At 29.5% G+C, this 20,162-nt stretch overlaps 1 protein-coding gene across 1 annotated transcript; it reads left to right on the top strand.

The window, feature by feature from the left end:
* The first annotated feature begins 816 nt into the window (after nucleotides 1-816).
* On the top strand, nucleotides 817-13,618 carry LOC134829375 (myosin light chain kinase family member 4). Its single transcript, XM_063842426.1, has 8 exons — nucleotides 817-1,069; nucleotides 1,136-1,213; nucleotides 2,772-3,552; nucleotides 10,607-10,697; nucleotides 12,023-12,226; nucleotides 12,284-12,625; nucleotides 12,906-13,182; nucleotides 13,241-13,618. Exons 3-8 carry the CDS (start codon nucleotides 3,519-3,521, stop codon nucleotides 13,415-13,417), a joined length of 1,125 nt encoding a protein of 374 aa, XP_063698496.1. The 5' UTR covers nucleotides 817-1,069; nucleotides 1,136-1,213; nucleotides 2,772-3,518; the 3' UTR covers nucleotides 13,418-13,618.
* Nucleotides 13,619-20,162: the final 6,544 nt, after the last annotated feature.

Here is a 20,162-nt window from a genome sequence, read left to right on the forward strand (position 1 = left end):
TGCATGTTACAACAAACATCGCGTGAAAAACTGTGATCAACTTTTGTGTAACATGTGAGTCTCTAATGCAGTGGTTTTATTTTAATTTTTCACTCATACTATTAAAAGACACCGAGAGAATTTTCGTGCACGACAACGACAACGTCGTCATAGTCGCGCGACGCAATGGAAAATTTGCATTTTCGGTGGTGTTCCATCGACTGTCTCTGCTTGTGTCGGAAGACGAAATTTTTTGATTGATGAGAATTTGTGCCAAAGTTAAAAGCTTTTAGCAATAATCAGAAAAGTTTTTCGGCATATCGTTATCGCCACTGCTCCATTTATTCATTGTATTGAGCGAGTGAGTGAAGTATTTCAATACAAAACTAAATTGAATTAATAATGTATGCAAATTCATCTAAAATAGAGACATACACTTGCACGCAGACATCAAGTTAGAAACATTTACATAAGTCTGACATGTGTTTTCATGCCCCTTTTTGAACGGCAATACTCGCAGTCGTTCGAGAGTGTATTTTCATCATTGAAAGATTCTGGTTTTCTCTCGTCATCTTAATTGATCGTCATTACACGTTTGGCATGTCTCTCCTCCTCATATAAAGTATTTTAATAGACATCATCAAAATAATAATTTTTTCCCGATCTGGTTTTTCTTCTCTTGCACGTACAGCAGATACTCACGAACGTCGCTCAATTTTCTTTCAAGAACAACGTCGCGCGACAGTGACAGCAATAATATTCACGAAAAAATTGTGAGACAGACAAGTTAAAATTGAAAAACGTGCACATCTCAATTTTATTTGTCTCATGTCTGTTGTCAAACGCGTTACTTTCGCAAAGCACTTTGCTGTGATTCACGTTAAAACCCAGTCAAACGTTATTAAATATTGTCTGGTTGAACAAGTGAAATATTAATTAACGAATTAATTGTGAATTAAAATCATCGAATAATTTTTGCCCGTTTTATGAATTAAATGAGAAGAAAATAAAAATTGGAAATTAGCAATTTTTCGTGATGCCAAATAATAATTAATGGACATAGAAGGGAACAAATTGTCGATGAAATTTTGTAAATTTTCATGCAAATTTTATGAGAATCTCTGGTGAAACAATAAATTATATTGACTATTATTAGCTACTTGCTACGGCAACACGAGTGACAAATTGTCGTGGAATTTAGTGAACATAATAATTATTTATTAAAAATTAAAAGGTAAATGAAGTGAAATTTTCTGTGTCGCGTTAAAATATTTAAAGAGTTGAAAATTTAATGAGGAAAACTAATTTCTTAAGTAGCTTGAAAAATTTAAAAGCAAGAGGAAAAATCATATTAAATCCACGCCGCAGTCAATCAAGAATTTTAATGAAATATTGAATAATAATTTTCTTATCAATCAAGCATGACTTGCGAAAAAAGTTAAATTGGATTCTTTTATTTGAGATAAAAAAAAAGAAAATTGCTTTAAATTACAAAGTGGTTTTAAAAATTAAATTGAAAATAAAAATTTATTATTAGTTAATTAAAATTAAATTAAAATAAATTTAATTTAATTTATTAAATTAATATTAAATTAAATTGAAAATAAACGCTAGGAAACAAAAAATTAAAAATTAATAAAAATAAATTAAAATTAAATTAATTTTAAAGTAAAATTTAAAAAAAGTTATAAATAATTATAATTTAGAAAAAAACTATTTTAATTATTTTTAAATTAATTTTTCACATTTTTTTATTAAAAAAATTAAGTTTGGTTTTTGAATCTTAGGTCTTTAAAAGTAAATAATATTTTTGAAGGGGATTTTTTGACTAGACGAGATTTGTCGATAATAAAGGAATAACAAAAATTTAATTTATTTAAAAAAAATATTTTTTTTATTTATTTTTGACAAAAAAAAAACTTTTTTCCTCTTTCCCAATAAAATTATTTTATAAACTCACAATTCTCTCGATTGATATTTAATCGCAAATAATTCGCACCATGAGAAAATCGATTTTTTTTTGTGAATTGTTATCATGGGTGTCGTTCACTTGAAACATTTTCTAAAAAATTTTTTGAATAAACTTGAGTAAGTACCAGAGAGGGAGTGAAAGATAACAATAACAAGCTACATAAATTAGATTAAAGAGGACAAAAGGTTGTGAACCTTTTTAAGTTTAATTGGGTTATTAGGAATTTTGATGTTTGTGTGTTAATGACTTTCTACGTGAAAATAAACGTAAAGTGCGAAATTAGATTCAAAGGATTTATTTGAAAATGTCGCAACTCACAACGTCGGCGGTGGTGGTGGCAAGAAAAAAAAATGCAGAAATGCTCACTTAATACTTCACGTATTTTTTTGTATGAAATACCGACGACGCGCATGAATTATTGTGAACAAGAAAATTTTGAAATGAAAACAACGACCGCCTGTCACTTTTCTCAAGGTAGACTAAAACATTTTTTGTTCGTCTAGCTGGTTGATTTTGTCTTGCATTCCGACGAGTGCCGACGAAAAAACTTTTTAAAAGTAAATTTTGAATAAATTGTAAGTTTTTATGGTTTTAAACTAAACAATGATGATGATGATCGCGGACTGCAATGTATCAAATGCCACTTTTCCACACAACATTTTAAAAAAAATCATTGAATTCATAAATTTTGAGACCACTTGCTTGAGATTTTTCGAAATCTTCTAATTTTCCGCAAAACTTCTCATTTATACTCAGTTTCTCATGAAAATCTCTCTCATTCTTGATTAATTTTATTTTATTCTCCGGATTTTATTTTCAGATTCAACGAGCACCGTACAGACGTCGGAAAGTTGGAAATTGCCGAGATCGAAATCTTTTTATTTCTTTTCAATAGTAATAAATTGTTGAGGTTTATCGAGCACAACTTGACTCGTCGGCAGAAACTTTTCAAATTTTTTATTGAGAAAGAAGTTCATTTAAAGAAGAAAATAATTTCTCACGCAAAAAAAAAGAAAATTATTGAAAGAAATTGACGAGTTTAATTCAATAATAAATAATTGTGAATGAAGTGAAAAGAAAAATTCCAAAGGTGCTCTTAATAATTTTTCCATTCGAGTAAACGGCATTGCAACGCTGCGAGGCGACAGAAAATAAGCAAATAAAGCGAGGAAAAAAAGTTATTAAAAAACCATCCGACAGTGAAAATTGCTCATATTTAAGTGTTATAGTGCTTTAAACGACATTTTCATAAGACAAGTTAAGACAGATAATAGTAAATTTACCGCATACCGAACTTTTCCAATCTAAATCAACTTTGTTATTAAAGTTTGCCGTGCGTCGTGTCCAAGTGTACTGTGAAAAACGACTTCGACAAAAACAAAAAAAAAAGTAATAAAAAAAGGTGAAAAGTGAGCTGTCGAAACAAGAACCACTTCGAGTGCGAGAGAAATTTTTCACGTAAAACAACAAAGTAATAACGTCGAATAACCTTGACGAGAGATCACAAGTGTTTACAAGTTACACGAAACAACAACAAGCACGTCATACCCGAGCGAATTTTTCAAAGATGATTCACATCGATGAAACAGATCCAGTTGGAGGTAAGTCGTTCTCGTAAATAATTTTCCCCCGTACTACGACGCGTCGACACGAAATTGCGTGATGCGATGAGTAAACAACGTACACAAAAAGAGTCATTTGTCGAAGGAATGCAAGATTTTGAGACAAAAAGAGCTATAAATAGAACTCAACGTCGCCGATTGTTTTGTTTTTTTTTTCGTTCGTTTTTGGACATTCTAAAAAGTGACTGCGTAAAATAAACAAAGAAGCACAACAACGAATTCGTTCATTCACTCGCTTACGGGCTACCCATTTAAATCAATAAATGTAAACAAACTTTTTTTTTCATTCAATTTTGGAAGATACTGACATGTGCAGACCTTGATATTTTATTCATTACGAAAAAAAAGAAGAAAATCAAGAAGGAAATTCGCATGTGTAAACAAATTCTTGAATGAAATAAAAAATTTAGTAGGCAAGCGATGATCTTCGTTCTTTCTTTTAATATTGAACGCACTTCAACTGTGAATGAAATCGTTCGATGTAACGTTACGAACCTAATTAGTGATTTACCCTTTACGAGCAGTGGTGTAGCGAGGGTGAATAAATGGAGGGTGGATGTAAAGTACCAGGCGTTACATTTTGAAAATTTTACGGGAAAATAGTTCGCTATTTTTCGAATTAAATGGAGCTTTTAAAATTTATTGACCGATTATTTTGCGTCTTAATTCTGTTGTTGTTATTAAGAAATTTATAAAAAAAAATTATAAAAATTCAAAAATATTTTTTTAAGAGATTTATTGTTCGACCCACACAAAAATTTAATGTGGAGGTCATTTCTTTTGATTTTTAAATTCAATTAAAATAATAAATAATTCAAAATAATACTTTATATAAAAAAAAATTAACAATCCTTGATTTTTCATTATAAATAATATTGGTCGAAAATAATACCAAATACTTTTCTTCGAAAATTAGTTTTGATTCATTTAAATATTTTTTTCGAAATATTTAATTATTTTTTTACGTAAATTCAAATTGACATAATTTACAAATTTTCTAAAAATTTATCAAAAATTGGTAAATTCGCTAAAAATTAATTGATTTTTTACTTCTTGAGCTGAACTTAAGTATTTTAAGTTTGAGTCAAAAATTTTTGCAGTTCTTATTGTATTTATTAAGATTTGATCAGTTGAGCTTAAAATGTAAAAAATATAAATTAATTTAAAAAATGTTTTAAAAAAAGTTTTTAAATTAATTTTACGCATTAATTTACACTGCTCTTAAAAATCACAATCCAGGTCACTAATTACTGCCTTTTGCATCACTTTTGACTGTAAAGCACGCAACTGCCTGCTATTTATATCCCAACCTTTTCCATAAAAATAATAAATAAATGACTAATAAAAAGAAGAAGAGTGAAAGAGAGTGGAAGTACTTGATAAGCAAAAAAAAAATGTTAATCAGGTCTTTGACATTGATATTATTTTTCTTTATCATTCACATTCCTGTCTGTTTCATTTTCCTCTTTCTAATTTTTCATTACTTCCTTTCATTTGGTATTCGTACACCACTTAGCACACAAGCACAAACGAGAGAGACACAATTTCAAGGAAAAGTGTCTTTTGAAGGTTATTATCGATTTGTGTGTCACGCAATCTTCTTTTATAAAAAAAGAATCTTCAGTTATTTATGTCCCTTGTATTGATGAATGAATGAAAGTCGTCTGGATACAAAGTAACTTTAAAGGTCAACAATAAAGCGAAGAGAAAGGGAAGCCCGGAGATATGATGAAATATTATGCCATACCCTTGTTAAACTTGTATTATTTAAAGATTTTCCCTCGTGCCACATCTTTTGCGCGTGGTTCCGATATCCTTATCACGATTGATTTCACGTTGCTGATTAATATCCAACCATTCTGCCATTGTCTCTTACAAGTGGAAGGTATTTGCGAAGTGATTGACAGTTTTTTTCTTCTGACTACCAAAATAAAACAAAACCCGTTTCCCACATCACATCATAATATTTATAGCAATAACAACACCTTTTAAATTCTCTTCGGGGAATTTGTGTGTTTATAAATAAAATATGTTCTAATAATAGTTGAACGTATACGGAAACCTTGACATGGAAGCGAACCTTTTCAAAAATGATTGAATGGTATTTTGTCAGTCAGTAAGTCAGGCAGTTGTCTCCCATTGATTTTTTTTTCAATAAAATTTGACATATTTTTGATAAAATTGCGAATCTTTTAAATTTAATTTTAAAAAAAATATTTTTTATTTCAAAAAAAAAAAAAAAAAAAAAAATTAACGACTTTTCATCAAAAAATTTGTCATATTTTAACTGCCAACAATTATCCCATGTTATTCAGTAATCCTTAAAGTGACACATTTTTACATTTTCATGGATTAAAGAGACTTACTTTGAGCAAAAGTCAGCTTGAATTAAACATTTCGTGACGTAAAATTACTAAAAACTTTTGACTCACATCGCGCTCCAACAAACTTAATTATTCCGCAAACTTTACTTTATTTCGTTGTTTTCTCCGAGTCCCGCAGAGACCAAAGTTTGGGAAATTTTTCGTTGTTTTGGTACCCAGGGTATCGTTATATCTATTTTTGCTCTCAAAATGATATAAATGTAGATAAATTTAAATATATTGAGGACAACTTGACCTTTATCATTTTATTTATTCAATGTATTTTTTTTAATTTTTGACATTTTTATTTTTAGTCAAAACAGAAAGTTATTCAGTTCAGTATTGATTGGATTAATTATATAATCTTCATGATTAATTAATTATTTTTCTAAATAAAATATATCTTTTAACTTTTTTTTTTGTTCACTTCCATTGAAATTAATGATTAATGGAAAAATCTCAATAAATGTTTAATTAATCCTTCGAGGAAATATCGCAAGCTTAATTTTTTCTTTAACTTTTGAACACAAAAAAAAAAGAAAAAAATATTAATAAATTAATTTGGATCCGTTACGACTGGCTTCCGAACCAAAACTGGCAAATTTATTTGTTATAATTAATAAGATATTTGAAAAATAAATAAAATATTTATTTAATTATTGCGAATTTACGTTTTTCCTACACTTATGTGATGGATTAAACGCTTCATTACTGCAATAAATAGAAATATGAGTGACCACAATTATGTGGTCTGCACCAGCATCAGCGGTTTTGTCTAATGCTATAATTATTATTATATACAATTTTGTTGCAGTAGCAGGTTTATTATTTTTTTTGCATCAAATTATCTCATTTTGTAATAGATAAGCTTTAATTGGTTTACGAGAGTTAGTCAAATTACGTGCGGTTTTGATTGTTTTATATTTTTTTTTTGCAAAAGTACAAAAATAAAGCTCAACGCAAAAATAGACTTTCACTATAAAATAAACAATTTCAATTTTATTTGTTGACCCATTATTTTGAAAAAGCAGGTTACATTTTATAATAAATTGCATTCTTGTTAATTATTTTTATATTCCCAATTGTCAAATATGCCCGTTTGTTTTGTTATTTTTGCGCAAATAAATAAAAAAACACTGACACAAGTGTGAGACGATAAAATGGGCGCCATAATAAAAACAATATAATTAAAAATTTCCACATCTTGCATCTTCATAACGTGCTGCAATCAATACGAAATGCAGGAGAAAAAGGTTTATTTTCAAATAAATCTGAGGTGGAACTCGTATGAAATTGTGGATAAAATAGAGGAAGAAAGGGAAGCTTTATCAGAATTGCAATCTATGTATTTAGCTTTAGTATGATTAATAACAATGTTCCATGAGAGATTTATAATAAAACCATTTTCATTTGCTTTTCGGTTTGCTTCGTTATGAAATTTAATATAAATTTTGTTCGAATATTCGTCCTGTTGATATTGCTATGATTTTTATAGAAAAGTTTTCGAGGAAAGTTTGGTGAAGTTATTTGAAAGTTATGATAATTGGATTTTAAAATGGAATTTAGAAACAGGCTTTTTGATGAGTCTTTTTATTACAATTAAATAGTTTTTACATTTCAAAAAAAAAAAAAAAAAATAATGAGAAATTAAATAATTTCAGAATAATTTTTTTCTCGATTAAATTGTAATTTTTTATTGTTTTTAATAATCAACAAATTTTTATTAATTTTTTTCATTTCATCATTATTCATTTTTTGTTAATTATTTTTATTTATTTATTTTTTTTTAGAACCTAATTCTAATAGATCTTTTATTTTTGTTTGCCTTTTAAAAATTATTTAATTTTTTTACTACTTTTTTCATTAATTGTTGATTGAATACAATAAAATAGTTTTTATTTTTAATCAGTTAGCGTTTATTTTTTAAGTAAAGGAATTTTTCAGAATTTGGGGATAAAAAATTTTATTTGTTCTGTTTGCCCCCCCAAAAATTTTCGCCTTACTACGCCCCTGTTTTTAATAAATAATAAATTTCAATTTTTTAAGTCAAAATTTGAATAAAATTTCACAAAATAAAAATTTTGGTCACATAACTCAAAAATTTTTTCATCAAATTTTCGATAGATAATGCGCTTTTAAAGCAATTTAAGTTCATATTTAATATAATTTTAATGTACCTAAACTATATATTTTTATCGTTTTTTAATTAAAAAGTACCAAAAAATGTCAAAAATTTTCCCCCTGAATTTTTTTGGCAAAATCGGAGGGGGAGTAACATAAAGTGAAATAATTAAATTTAATGGCTTAAGTAGATTTTTTTTTAAATTTTGAGTTAAAATTTTATAATAAGCGTAAACAGTAAATTAAATTTAAAAAAAAAAATAAATAAAACTAATTAACAATCATCAAATTACGAAAAAAAAAAAAATTTTTTTGTGTATGAATCTCAAAAATCCGTGATAAGAAAAAAAAAATAAAATTGTAAAAAAAAGTTTAAAAACGTAAAAAAATAATTGAAAATGATGGACAATGCTACTGAACTGGTTTAAATGCCACTGAGTACATCACATTTACCATTCTCCCTTGACATTTTCACGACCGAATACTTGGAAATAATTTATCTTCCTCTATCGTAACAAATCAATACGAATTGTTTCGTTGCCACGAGAGTTATCTTCTAACGTGCGGATCAATCTAAAAATACAAAACAAATAGCATAATAATAATAGACTCATCACACAACTACACCATCATCGCAACAATAAATACTGCTAGTTCATTCAACAAACAAATAATCAAACAATAGAGTTTTCCTTATCTATTGTTTTATTCTTTTTATTTTCCCATTAAATCGATTTTTGGCACGATGCAACACACACACACACAGTCGATTGGCTCGATTAAAGTTGGCCCACACACGGAACGTGTCTTCTCTTGCCGACCGACGATTTATATTGCCAATCTATACTGTTGCATTTTTGTTCACTGCCGTCATGTGCACAAGCAGGCAGGCAAGCAAGCAGCGATAAAAATAAAATAACCGTGATAATGATAATCGAGGCTATTAAATGTCTCTACGAGCCGCGCCATGATCAATGCCAAAATCATTTTACATTACATTACATTTTATTTTATCACTCATCCATTCAAGTTCAGGGAAGAATTAAAAATAAAAGAGGGTTGTTCGCATCACGCAACGATTGAATGTCAAAAATTATTTTATTATCGGACTTTAAGCTAATAATTTATATTTTAATGGTTCCCGATGCTATTAATGGATGGGCCGTCGCGCATCACGGCAAAAAAGGTGCGCGTTCATCATTCATGTGTGATATTAATTTTTGTAATTGCCAATCGTTGCTAAGCATTTTGAACTAAATCTGGGATGATGTCGCTGTGTGTGCACGATAAGACGACATTTTCGATTACAATTTTTTTCTTCGTTTATAAGAATTTGCTCATCAATGGAGAAAAATTGACGAACAACTGAAGCGAAAGCTCAGGTGTTAAATTGTTTCCGGAAAATGCGATGAAAAACAACTGAAGTGAATTGATTGAAAAAAATTATTATCGTAAAAAATTTTCTCTCGTATTCAACATTTTCTTGAATAGGTTAATTTGAGTCGAAATTTAGAAAAAAAAATACAAAAATTTACAAATTTATAAGAAAATCATAAAATCAAGCTCCTTCATTCATCTAATTTGCATGAGTAGTTAAATTTACAGAAGGACATAAAATTGAATTGATTCATAAAAAATCACTTCTTGCTTGAATGAAAATCGTCAACCTTGAACTTTTGACCTGATATATTTTTTAAAAAGTAAAATAAATATAAACTTGGTTGCAACTTTGGTTTATCCTAAAAAAAAATATTTTTTTAAAGCTGGCTAAAAAAAAGTTGTGATCTAAAAATATTGAGTAAAAGTAAAATCCCTCAGAATGACAACACAAAAAAAATATTTGAAGAACTTTCATTTTTATTGCAAACGCAAAACGTGCTCAAGTATGTGTATTTTCAAAAAATAAAAAAAAAACTCGACAGAGAAGACATTTTCAATGGTTTGTTGAATCATGTTCGCATAAATATTTGTTTGCTAACAAGCGCACATGACACACAAACACACACGCCTTTATGACGAAAAAATATTGAAAATTTATGGATCAACATGCCGAAAATGTACTAATAATAGTCAATTTGACAGTTCGTATGTGAAAATATTTCTTTATTGATTTTCCGGGTGTTTTTTTTTTGTCGCACGAACTCGAAGAAAGTTTCGACTGAAATGACATTCACCCGATTTTGTCTGCTGTTGAATTGAAATTTGTATCTCGGTTTCTTTGTCACAACATCCGTGCCTTCGTGTCTGTGTACAAATCGGAATGCAAGTCAATTGAAAAAAGGAACTGCTGTCTCACGATTTATTCAAGAGTAAAAAAGGACTGGAGGAGTGTGAGATAAAATGAGAGAGAGAGAGAGAGAGGAAATGGATGGATAATAATAAAATGGCTTTTGAATAACACTTTTCCTGCCATTTGACTACAATTGCGAATCAAATGAAATCCTTCAATGTAATATTTACTCAAGTAAAATGTTTTTTTTTTGCCTCTGCACGTTGCTTGTTTAAATAGAACTGCAAAATTTAAAAGTTTTTTTTCGTTTTCATTCCAGATGTCGATCCGGCATTTCCGTATCGAGATGTCAGTTTAAAACGCGGCATCGATCCAAAGGAGAATTATGAAGTGATAGAAGAAATTGGACGGTAAGTCGCATAAATTATTAACAATCAACAAGAAAATTGCTCATAATCGTTTTCGTTAAATCGTGTGCCAATACATATTATAATTTATTTCCTTCCGTTCCATGATTGCTATTTAATGTATTTTGGAAATTTTGTAAAGTAAAGAATGTGTGCGGTGCATATTCAAAATATAATATTGGTTTTTAATCAATTCTTACACAAAACTTTCGCAGTACTACTTGGATTGTAGTTGTTCGTGGAGGCATTTGCATTGCAAACGGATTTGTGTAAAAAATTCAGCGAACATGCATTTTCAATTTAATCACATTTTTGTACACAAAATGGATTTTCCTCCAGGGATTCTTGTGATGGTTCAATAAGATTTGAATACAAAAATATTTGCGAAAATATGAAAGAATTTTACTTTAATACTTTTCATGAAATTTCGAAAGAGGAAAAAGTTTACTCAAAATAAATTTTTAAAATTAATTTAATTATTTTTGAGTCACGTGACCATTTTTTTTTTCATTTTTTCTTAAATTTTTATTTTGTGAAATTTTATTTCATTTTTAACTTAAAACCTTGAAATAGTGAAAACAAAAATTAATTTAATATGAATAATAAATTAATTTTTACGTTAAATGATTTTAGCTTAATTTATTTTTTTTTAACTCAAAATTAGAGTTAATTTTAATTAAAAAATTTAATATTTTAATTTTTGTCGAAAAAATTCAGGGAAAAAATTTATTTTTTTTATTAAAATCAGAGCGATAATTTTTTTTTCCAAATAATTCTCGAAAATCTATCTTTTACATTTTTTTGCAACTTTTTGAATTTTAAAAAAATATTTTTGGTCTTTGCGAAATTATTGCTCTTATTTTTAATTTTTATTAAAATTTCTTAGAAATAAACCATTTAAATAAAAAAAAAATCAATGAAAATGACATACAAAGTTAATTTACATTGCGCGACATAATCTTTTAGTAAATAAATTCAACCATCAAAAATTCTCTTCACTCTGAATGATCAAAATTTCCCTGCCTACCTACGCGTAAAATCATGTGAATATTAGATGCCAAACTAGGCCAACCATCAATAACACTCAAAATTCCCAAATCATTTTAGACATTTGTATTTATCCATTAGCGAGTTGTTTACTTGCACACACAGATTTCCAAAAATGATAAGTTTTGGATGTAATTCAAGAATTTTACAATAGCTCTATCAGCACAATGAAAATGTGGCGCACGCAAACAAAACTACACACACCAAATTCCTCTCTAATTGAATAAATGTAATTTAATTTGTAATGTAACGCGCGTGGTTTTGTTCTTTTTTCGTTGCAGAGGAAAATTTGGCACAGTATTCAAAGTTCGCGAAAAGGCCACAGGATTTAATTTAGCAGCAAAATTCGTACCAATTTTGAAGCGTGGTGATCGGGGAGCTGTCTCTCTGGAGATTGAAATGATGAATCGATTGCAACATCCAAAAATCATCCAGCTCTATGATGCGTACGAATACAACAAGATGATGTGTGTCGTGTTAGAATTGTAAGTTGGCATGTTCCATTGTGATAAGGACTAATCGATTTTTCTTTTTTGTTGCAGAGTTGAAGGCGGTGAATTGTTTGATCGAGTGCTCGACGAAAACTTTATCATGACAGATAAGGTGTGTGCGATTTTTGTGCGGCAAATTTGCGAGGCTATGAGTTATATTCATTCCAAGAATATCATTCATTTGGATCTGAAGCCCGAGAATATTTTGTGCACGACGCGCGAGGGCAACCGCATCAAAATTATCGACTTTGGACTGGCACGAGAATACGATCCAGAGAAGAAGTTGCAAGTGCTGTTCGGAACACCGGAGTTTGTGGCACCAGAAGTGGTGAATTTCGAGAGTATTAGTTTTGCCACGGATATGTGGAGTGTGGGTGTGATTGCTTATGTGCTGTAAGTATCCTTTAGAGTGCTCATTTTTGAACTTTTTGTTCCTTGCAAAATTTTTGAAAATATTCAATTTTGAAATTTTTTATACTAAAATAATTCTGAATTTAATTTTTAAAAGTTTTTGAAATAGTAAATCTCAAAGTAAAAACTAAAAACATTTTAATTTTTTATGAAGAAGTATTTCAAAACCTTGAAATTTTGAAACAAAAAATTCGAAATAAATTTGGAGCAGCATTAATCAATAAAAAAATATTTTCTAATATTTTCAATATGAAATTTTCAGTGTCTCAGGCTTGTCACCATTTGCTGGCGAAACAGATGTCGAAACAATGGCAAATGTAACCATCGGCAAATATGATTTCCTCGACGAAGCTTTTGACACAGTCTCACCCGATGCGATAGATTTCATCACAAAACTCCTGACGAAGGACAAAAAAGTGCGGATGACGGCAGAGGACGCACTCAAACATAAATGGGTGAAGAAAAAGCCACAATATTATCCCACAAAGGCCAAAGTCGATAGTCAACAATTCCAATTCAAACCCGTGAGAATCGATATGGTAAGAAAAAAATCGATTTTTATTTTGAACAAAAAATCATTTATCGTGTATTTTTTAGACCCCATCACCGGATCCACAGAAGGAAAATCTCAAAAACAGCCGTGACCGATGGAACGAATGTACGAGTCCGTACATGTTCAATTCCGCAAATCGTGCCATTACGCCGGTCAACGAGAAAACTGCCCTTCTCTCGTCCAGCAAAGGTAACATCTTACTGTCTTCAAAGTATAAATAAGTGGCTTGTAACGAAAATTTCTCTTAAAAATCACTAATTGGCTTAGACAGAATTACTTAATCTTAAAATTTATTATTTGTTTTTTTTTTTTTATTTATATATTTATTTATTTTAAAAATTAACCGATAATGAGTTTGATAAATGTTGAGATAGAATGTGAAAGAAAAAGCCATTAATGTCAATGGTTTTCAAAGCACGTAACAGCAAAAAGTGAACGGAGCTGTTACCTTTCCTGTGAAATGTACAAAATAATGTTAGAATCTTAGGTTAGCGATGTACTTTATAGTTATTTATTCAAGAAATTAAGTTAAAAAGACTCTAAATGTACCACTATGTAGGTAAACATTTATCTAGAAAATAAAAAGAAAACGAAAAATGTCAATTAATTAATGGATCAACATTTTTTTGTAAGTTTCTGTAAATAAATTGTAAGTTTTCTCTCTCTCCTTCTTTTTCGTTCATTGCCAAGGTACTGCAATTCATTACTATCTAGGGAAAATTTGTGAAGTAGAAAAGTTTTTCAAGTAGTAATTAAGTCTTTTTGATTTGCATGAAAATTCTATTTAACGAAATTATCACATTACTCCAACATACTACTTTTTCTTCCTGTTTACTTTTATCGCTTGAAAAGTTTTTTGTTTGTTTGGAATTTTTGTCTAACACATGTACATACTTTTTGTCACATTTATCATTTCATCCCACATTAAGCAGATGCAATTAGGAAAAAACGTTAAATTTTTGTCAGAAAAAATTATTTGAAATATTTTTCCTTATTGAATCTGCTCGAAAATACTCAAAATTTTTATTTTGTACAAAAAAACTAACTCTAATTCCTGTTTTAGGCGAATCTGAATCCGAACCCATCGTACCCGAAGTGCCTCCAGCGAATGTAGATAACGCGTCAGATGTGATTTGTGATAACAACCAAGTGTCTTCGTGCATTGTAAATGACATACCATTGACTAACAAACCCAAAACTGAGTCTAGTAGTGTTTCGACCTCAATCAAAGAAATGATTGGGGATTTGCATGCCAAGGTATCGCGTTTGGAGGAGATGATCAAGCAAGAATCGGAAGATGAGCCTCCCGCAGTAACGAAAGTTGAGCCTGTTAAAGAGCCAGAAAAATCACCAACGCCCGAAACAAAGCCACGAATCGTCGAAATTCGACGTGAAATCAAGCCATTACCACTTCCACCGTCATTCTTTGAAAAATCTCTCGCTGAAATGGACGAACAAATAAATCACATGTTTGTGCGCGGTGTGCCACGAACACGTTCCACCACCAGTCACACATTCTCGCGGATCATGTCGCGATTCAACAGTGCCGAGACAACATCAAATACCAAAATGGAGTTTAGCTCGTCGCAGGACTCGACGACAAAGGAACGTCCACGACGAAATCTCAACTTTGCGAGTCTCAAATCGTCAATCTTTGGAAAGTCGTTTGATGATGATGACGGCGAAACGCCAACAAGAAAGCCACATGCTCCATGGTCGGCGTCCGTTGTCTCGAAACGCATGAAATTCCGCATCAGTTCACTTAGTCGCGATGTTCCGCCAGAAGCGCCCGATCTACATACCGGTTTTATCATGGACGAATCCATAAAATTAGATGGTGCCACTACGTCAAAAGGTAGCAGTTTGCTGCACTTTCTCGAAAAGTGTATCATTAAAAATCAAAATTGACGAGCGAGACACGTGAACGAGGCGGCGGAGGTGAATGTCCAGTCAATTGCGGCAATTCTTTTTAATTTAATGCCGCAAATTCATTCATCTTGTGCAGTCTTACTCGACTGAAAATACGTACTTGCCCCAACTAACAAGCATCGAAAAGTATTGTTATAACAGAAAAAAATTGTAAACTTGAGGTGCTGTAAAAAGTTATGTTCAACAGAGGGAATCAACTCTATGGAAAAGCAAATATTTGTGAAACCCTCTAGAGCACTTGCATTTGAATAACTCTCTTTTAAGAAGACTATAACATTAGTTTAGAGCAAAAAAAAAAAATAATAAAAGCAAATGTGAAGAGAAAAGTGTAGAGTAGATATTAGGTTATTTTTACTTCAAGCTGCATTTGAAAACAAGTGAAATGTGGTTCAAGAGTCCACCTCTTGTGTATATTTTGTTGTATATAGTGAAAATTATTACTTTGTTATGTTTAATTGTTTTCTTTTGTCCTGGGGGAGTCGGTCATACATGTAAAGTAATTCGGAGAATTGTTAAATGTTTAAGAAATTACTTTTTGTATAATAATATTTTAATATCATAAATTTAATGTAATGTGGAATATTTTTTTATATGTGTATTAGATTGTAAATATCCATTAAAATAAACTTTTAATAAATGAAGATAAATAAAAGTAACTTTGCATGCAATTACTTAGACGAGTGTTTTTACGAGGGCAACAAAGCCGCTCCAAATTTATTTCAAACTTTTTGGGGCATAATAAAAAGAAAGATAAATATTTTATTAAAATGACTGATTTAAGGTTTTTAGAATTTTTTTATTTTTAAAAAGAAATTTAAAAATTATATTTTTTAAATGCATAAATAAATCATTCAATAAAAACAAGTTTTTTTTTTTTTTTTAATTTAATTTATTATAACATTTTTTCAATCTTTTACACAACAAGCAATGTGCGTGTCACTTGAGCGGGTCACAATTTTTTGGGGGCATCTCTGGTGCATTGCACCACCTATACCTGAAAATTAAAACAAAAAAAAAATACAGGCAAAAATTACATTTAAAAATCAAATTTTTAAAAAAAGCAATAAATTTTTTTCCAGAATTGAAATCATATTTTCTCTTAAAAAAACAAAATAAAAATTAAAACTAAATAAATTAAATTTTCATGATTGATCATTTTGACAAATGAATTGCAATGTCGTGCACGGTAGCTGTGTTGATCTGTCTGAATGTCAATGGGTCTCGTCGAATCGACAATTCTTGTCTGAGGCAACGATTCTGAATTCTCTAAATTATGCGTCAAAATCGGCCGAATGAATAATGAATATAACATGATTTTGTTCTCGCTACTCAAATTAGAGGACAATCCGAGTAACGGACGCAATCGCTGCATGGCAGCACTAGATTTAGAGACATTCCGTTCGACATTCTCAGAGAAATTCAAGTTCTTGGTCAGACGTCATCAATCGTTAAAATAGTTATTTCTTCGAAATTGCCTCAGTCTTCTCAGGATTCACGCGAATTTTCCATTTGCAAAAATAAAATTATTTTTGCAGATTCAAAAATTAAATTTGTTTTAATAAGACGTTTCTAATTGAAATGTTGATGCCCATTATGATGGGTTGATGCAATTATTTTTTTTCAAAAATTATTTTATTTCTTCCCCGATTAAAAATTAACAAAAATGAAATTATTAAATTTATTCGCTATGATTTTTTTTTAAATTTCAATTTTTTTTAAATATTTTTTTTTATTTGCCTAAAAAATTTCAGGATAAAATTTTGAAAGACGAAATTGATAGTTGACTTAAAAACAACTCTTATTAATTTAATTTTCACAAAATGTTAAGTGTTCTAACAAATTTGATCAAACTTTATACAAATGTCGAGTTTATGCCCAAAGCGAAACATACTAAACATTATGATAAACTGATAATTGATGCCATAATTCATGTCAAAAGAAGTTTAATTGCATCCGAATACGCTTCCAGCTACAAATTTTATTGCTTCTCTTTCGTCACTTTTCGGCAGACACTTGCAAAATCAATCATTAAAATTAGAAACGTCTCGTTCTTTGTCACTATTTTTGCTTTTTATGATCGAAAATTGTGGTTTCCAATCACGTACTTTGATCAGTATGATTGGATTTTAGATGTTGTGTCAGGCAATTTGTGAAAAGCGGTTTCAAAAGTGATACAGAAAAGTTGCAAAGATTTATTTGCAGAGGGAACGACAGATTAGTGAAATGAATTTTAATCAAAGGGTCTTGTGTCACAAAAGAAACAATCAAAAGTTTAAAATAAATATTAAAATATTAATTTGCCAGACGTCTCCATCGACTTACCTGAATTTTTCGGTTGGAATGCTATGGAACAAATATTTTTTCACAGAATTTAATTTTCACTTATTTTATCTGGATAATTGTTTTTGGTTTATTTTAAATATTTTTTTTTATTATTTTTCATTTGAAAATTTTTTTGATATCTGTGGAAAAAAATCAAGTTCAAAGACCGTTTATGTGCTTTTAATCCAACAAAAATAAAAAAAAAGTCCGAACGATAAAATCATGTCCATAAAAAACGCAAATAAAAGCCGAATCCTTATTTTTTTCACTGTCTCGTCACACAATGAGGACCGAAACAAACGAACGAAGCGACAACTGGGGGAAATCAATGAGCGACAGACAACATTCCATTATTCTCGGTGGCAGCTATATGCCTCGCATTGTATGCGACGATGATGATCGACAAATGTCAGTGTGAAGGCATAGCAGGCAATCAGAATATTAGTTTTCATTGTGTTATCTTGCTTGCTTTTATGTGCGAATTGACAAAGTCTCCCCCGAATGGCAGCAAAAAAATATTGAATTTGCATAAATATAACCTTTTGTTCGTCTTTTTTTCTGCACTCGCATCCTTTTCCGGCCAAACTTTTCACATGAGAAGAATTTTTTTCTGTTGTTTGACAAACTTTTCATGTGCAAAAAGGGAAAGAAAGACCTTCGATGCCAAAACCGAAACCTGCTATAATGACAATATTTGTTTTCCGCAAATTGTCTCGTGTAAAGCTGCTCTAAAAGCCTCATGTTTTGTGTAAAATATTTTCAATTTGAACCGCACACAAGAATAAATAGAATGAATCCATAGAAACTCTACGCACTAAAAGTTTTGACCAATTTATTTTTATTCAATATATGTTGCTGGAAAATACATTTATCAGATGTTTGTTTGGAAAATTGCCTTGTTATTCGAAAAAATGAATACTTTTATTCATATTTTATTTATTTTCACACACAACAATGGACAGTAACTAGTGCTGACATTTTTTTTTTCATTCTTTATAAATAATTCTAAAAATTGTTTGTTTAGTTGCATATGCAAAACTTTTCTGATAGATTTTATTGTGTTTGTCATGAAGAAAAATACTCTCAGGCTTTTATTTGATGTCTATTTATACAATTCAGAAGTTGAATTACTGGCAGAGGAAAAGTAAGTATTTTGTTTCCGTTTACTTTGTTGAACAAATCAACAGAGCCTCAAGCTTAAAGTGAGTATTTTTCTTGTACATGATGGAATGAGTTATTTTCAACCCTTTGAATGGGGGATAAAGAAGCAAAAGTTTGTTGGCGTTTTAAAGCTCTTTTGATGCAGATCAAGCTAAGATAAAATTCATGAAAGAAAAAGTAGGTATACAGAAAATTCGTACTTTTGATATTTTTTTCCAAATGCTGAATTTAAAAATTGAGAAAACTTTGATCAATTTTTTTTCTTAATATTTTGAAAATATCTCAAAACAGAAATATAAGAAAAAAACAATATTTAGTACAATTTTCAACAATTATCTCTTAAAAAAATCGAAATTTCAATCGAAATGAGTTTAAAAATCATTAATTTTGTAGTGAAAAATGCACATTTTGATTCAACCCTCATATTTTTCGAAATTTATGTTCATAAATATTTTTAAATCCTTAAAAATTAAAAAAAAATAATTATACTGCAAGTTACTTGTTACTCGATATACTTCCTTCTGAATATTTTGTAGATCTATAAAATTAATTTTTGAATCAGCCATATCTATTGTTGGAAATTCTCAACCATTTAACGATTAAAATTTATTATAGGCCGATACAAAAATCAATAAATTTTTCAATTTAATGGACCTTCTGAGTGTATAAAAAATATTTATTTAAAAAATATAATTTTTATTAGAGATGAATATTTTTCTTCATAAATTTGATAATTTTTCACTAAAAAATTTGAAAAATAAAAAGAATAATCTTTTTCTTTTTCTATAAAGAACTTGGGAAGAAATGTACTAAAATTTTAAGAAAATCTAAAGTTAGCTCAAAAGAATTAAAAGTTAAAAATTAATCAAAAGAGCTTTCAATAAACCTCCATAAACTAAAAATAAACAGCCTTGTTATGTATCAAAAACAATAAATTTCTCCTCATAAATTAATTATTTTAAAGGACTTTTAAATCATCGCCTGATAAATTGTGCTTTTAATCTGGTATCATTTAACACTGACGAATATCCGCCAAAGCTAAGTTTTAATTGAAATTGCTGTCATTATGTTATGTTGCCAACCACACGCATACGAAACCCAGCAAAAACGCTCTTCCTCTTTTTTTTTATTTATGTGTGGCACACAAACCATAAAAGACAAACCAAAAATTTAACGAACCAGCAGTTTTTTGTCCTATCCGTTTTTTATTTACATCTAATAAATTCAACATAAAAAAACACACACAGAAATCTTTTGAGACGCCCTCTTTTCCAATATTTTGAATGAAAATCGTCGTGTGTCGTCAAATAAGTAGGAAATTAAAGCACTTTGTATCACCATCAATGACGAGAATTCCGTATTTATTTACGCTTTTCCTTCTATGTGATAATATCTCTTAATATTATTTAATATTTTTTTTTATTTAGCACAACACTGACATACGATTAGTGTGTAACGCTATGTGGGTTATACAATAACATTGAAAATTGTACAAAGAGGATTTGTTTTATTTCATGATTGAAAATTGATTTTTTGTCACGTGAGTTATTCACA

This window comes from Culicoides brevitarsis, chromosome 2, assembly GCF_036172545.1.
Source record: "Culicoides brevitarsis isolate CSIRO-B50_1 chromosome 2, AGI_CSIRO_Cbre_v1, whole genome shotgun sequence".
Taxonomy (NCBI): Eukaryota; Metazoa; Arthropoda; class Insecta; order Diptera; family Ceratopogonidae; genus Culicoides; species Culicoides brevitarsis.

Coding starts and splice junctions, on each gene's coding strand:
- LOC134829375 (XM_063842426.1), top strand. CDS start 3,519: ATGATTCACATCGATGAAACAGATCCAGTTGGAG. Junction 10,698..12,022: donor GTGATAGAAGAAATTGGACG/GTAAGTCGCATA, acceptor TTTTCGTTGCAG/AGGAAAATTTGGCACAGTAT. Junction 12,227..12,283: donor ATGTGTGTCGTGTTAGAATT/GTAAGTTGGCAT, acceptor TTTTTGTTGCAG/AGTTGAAGGCGGTGAATTGT.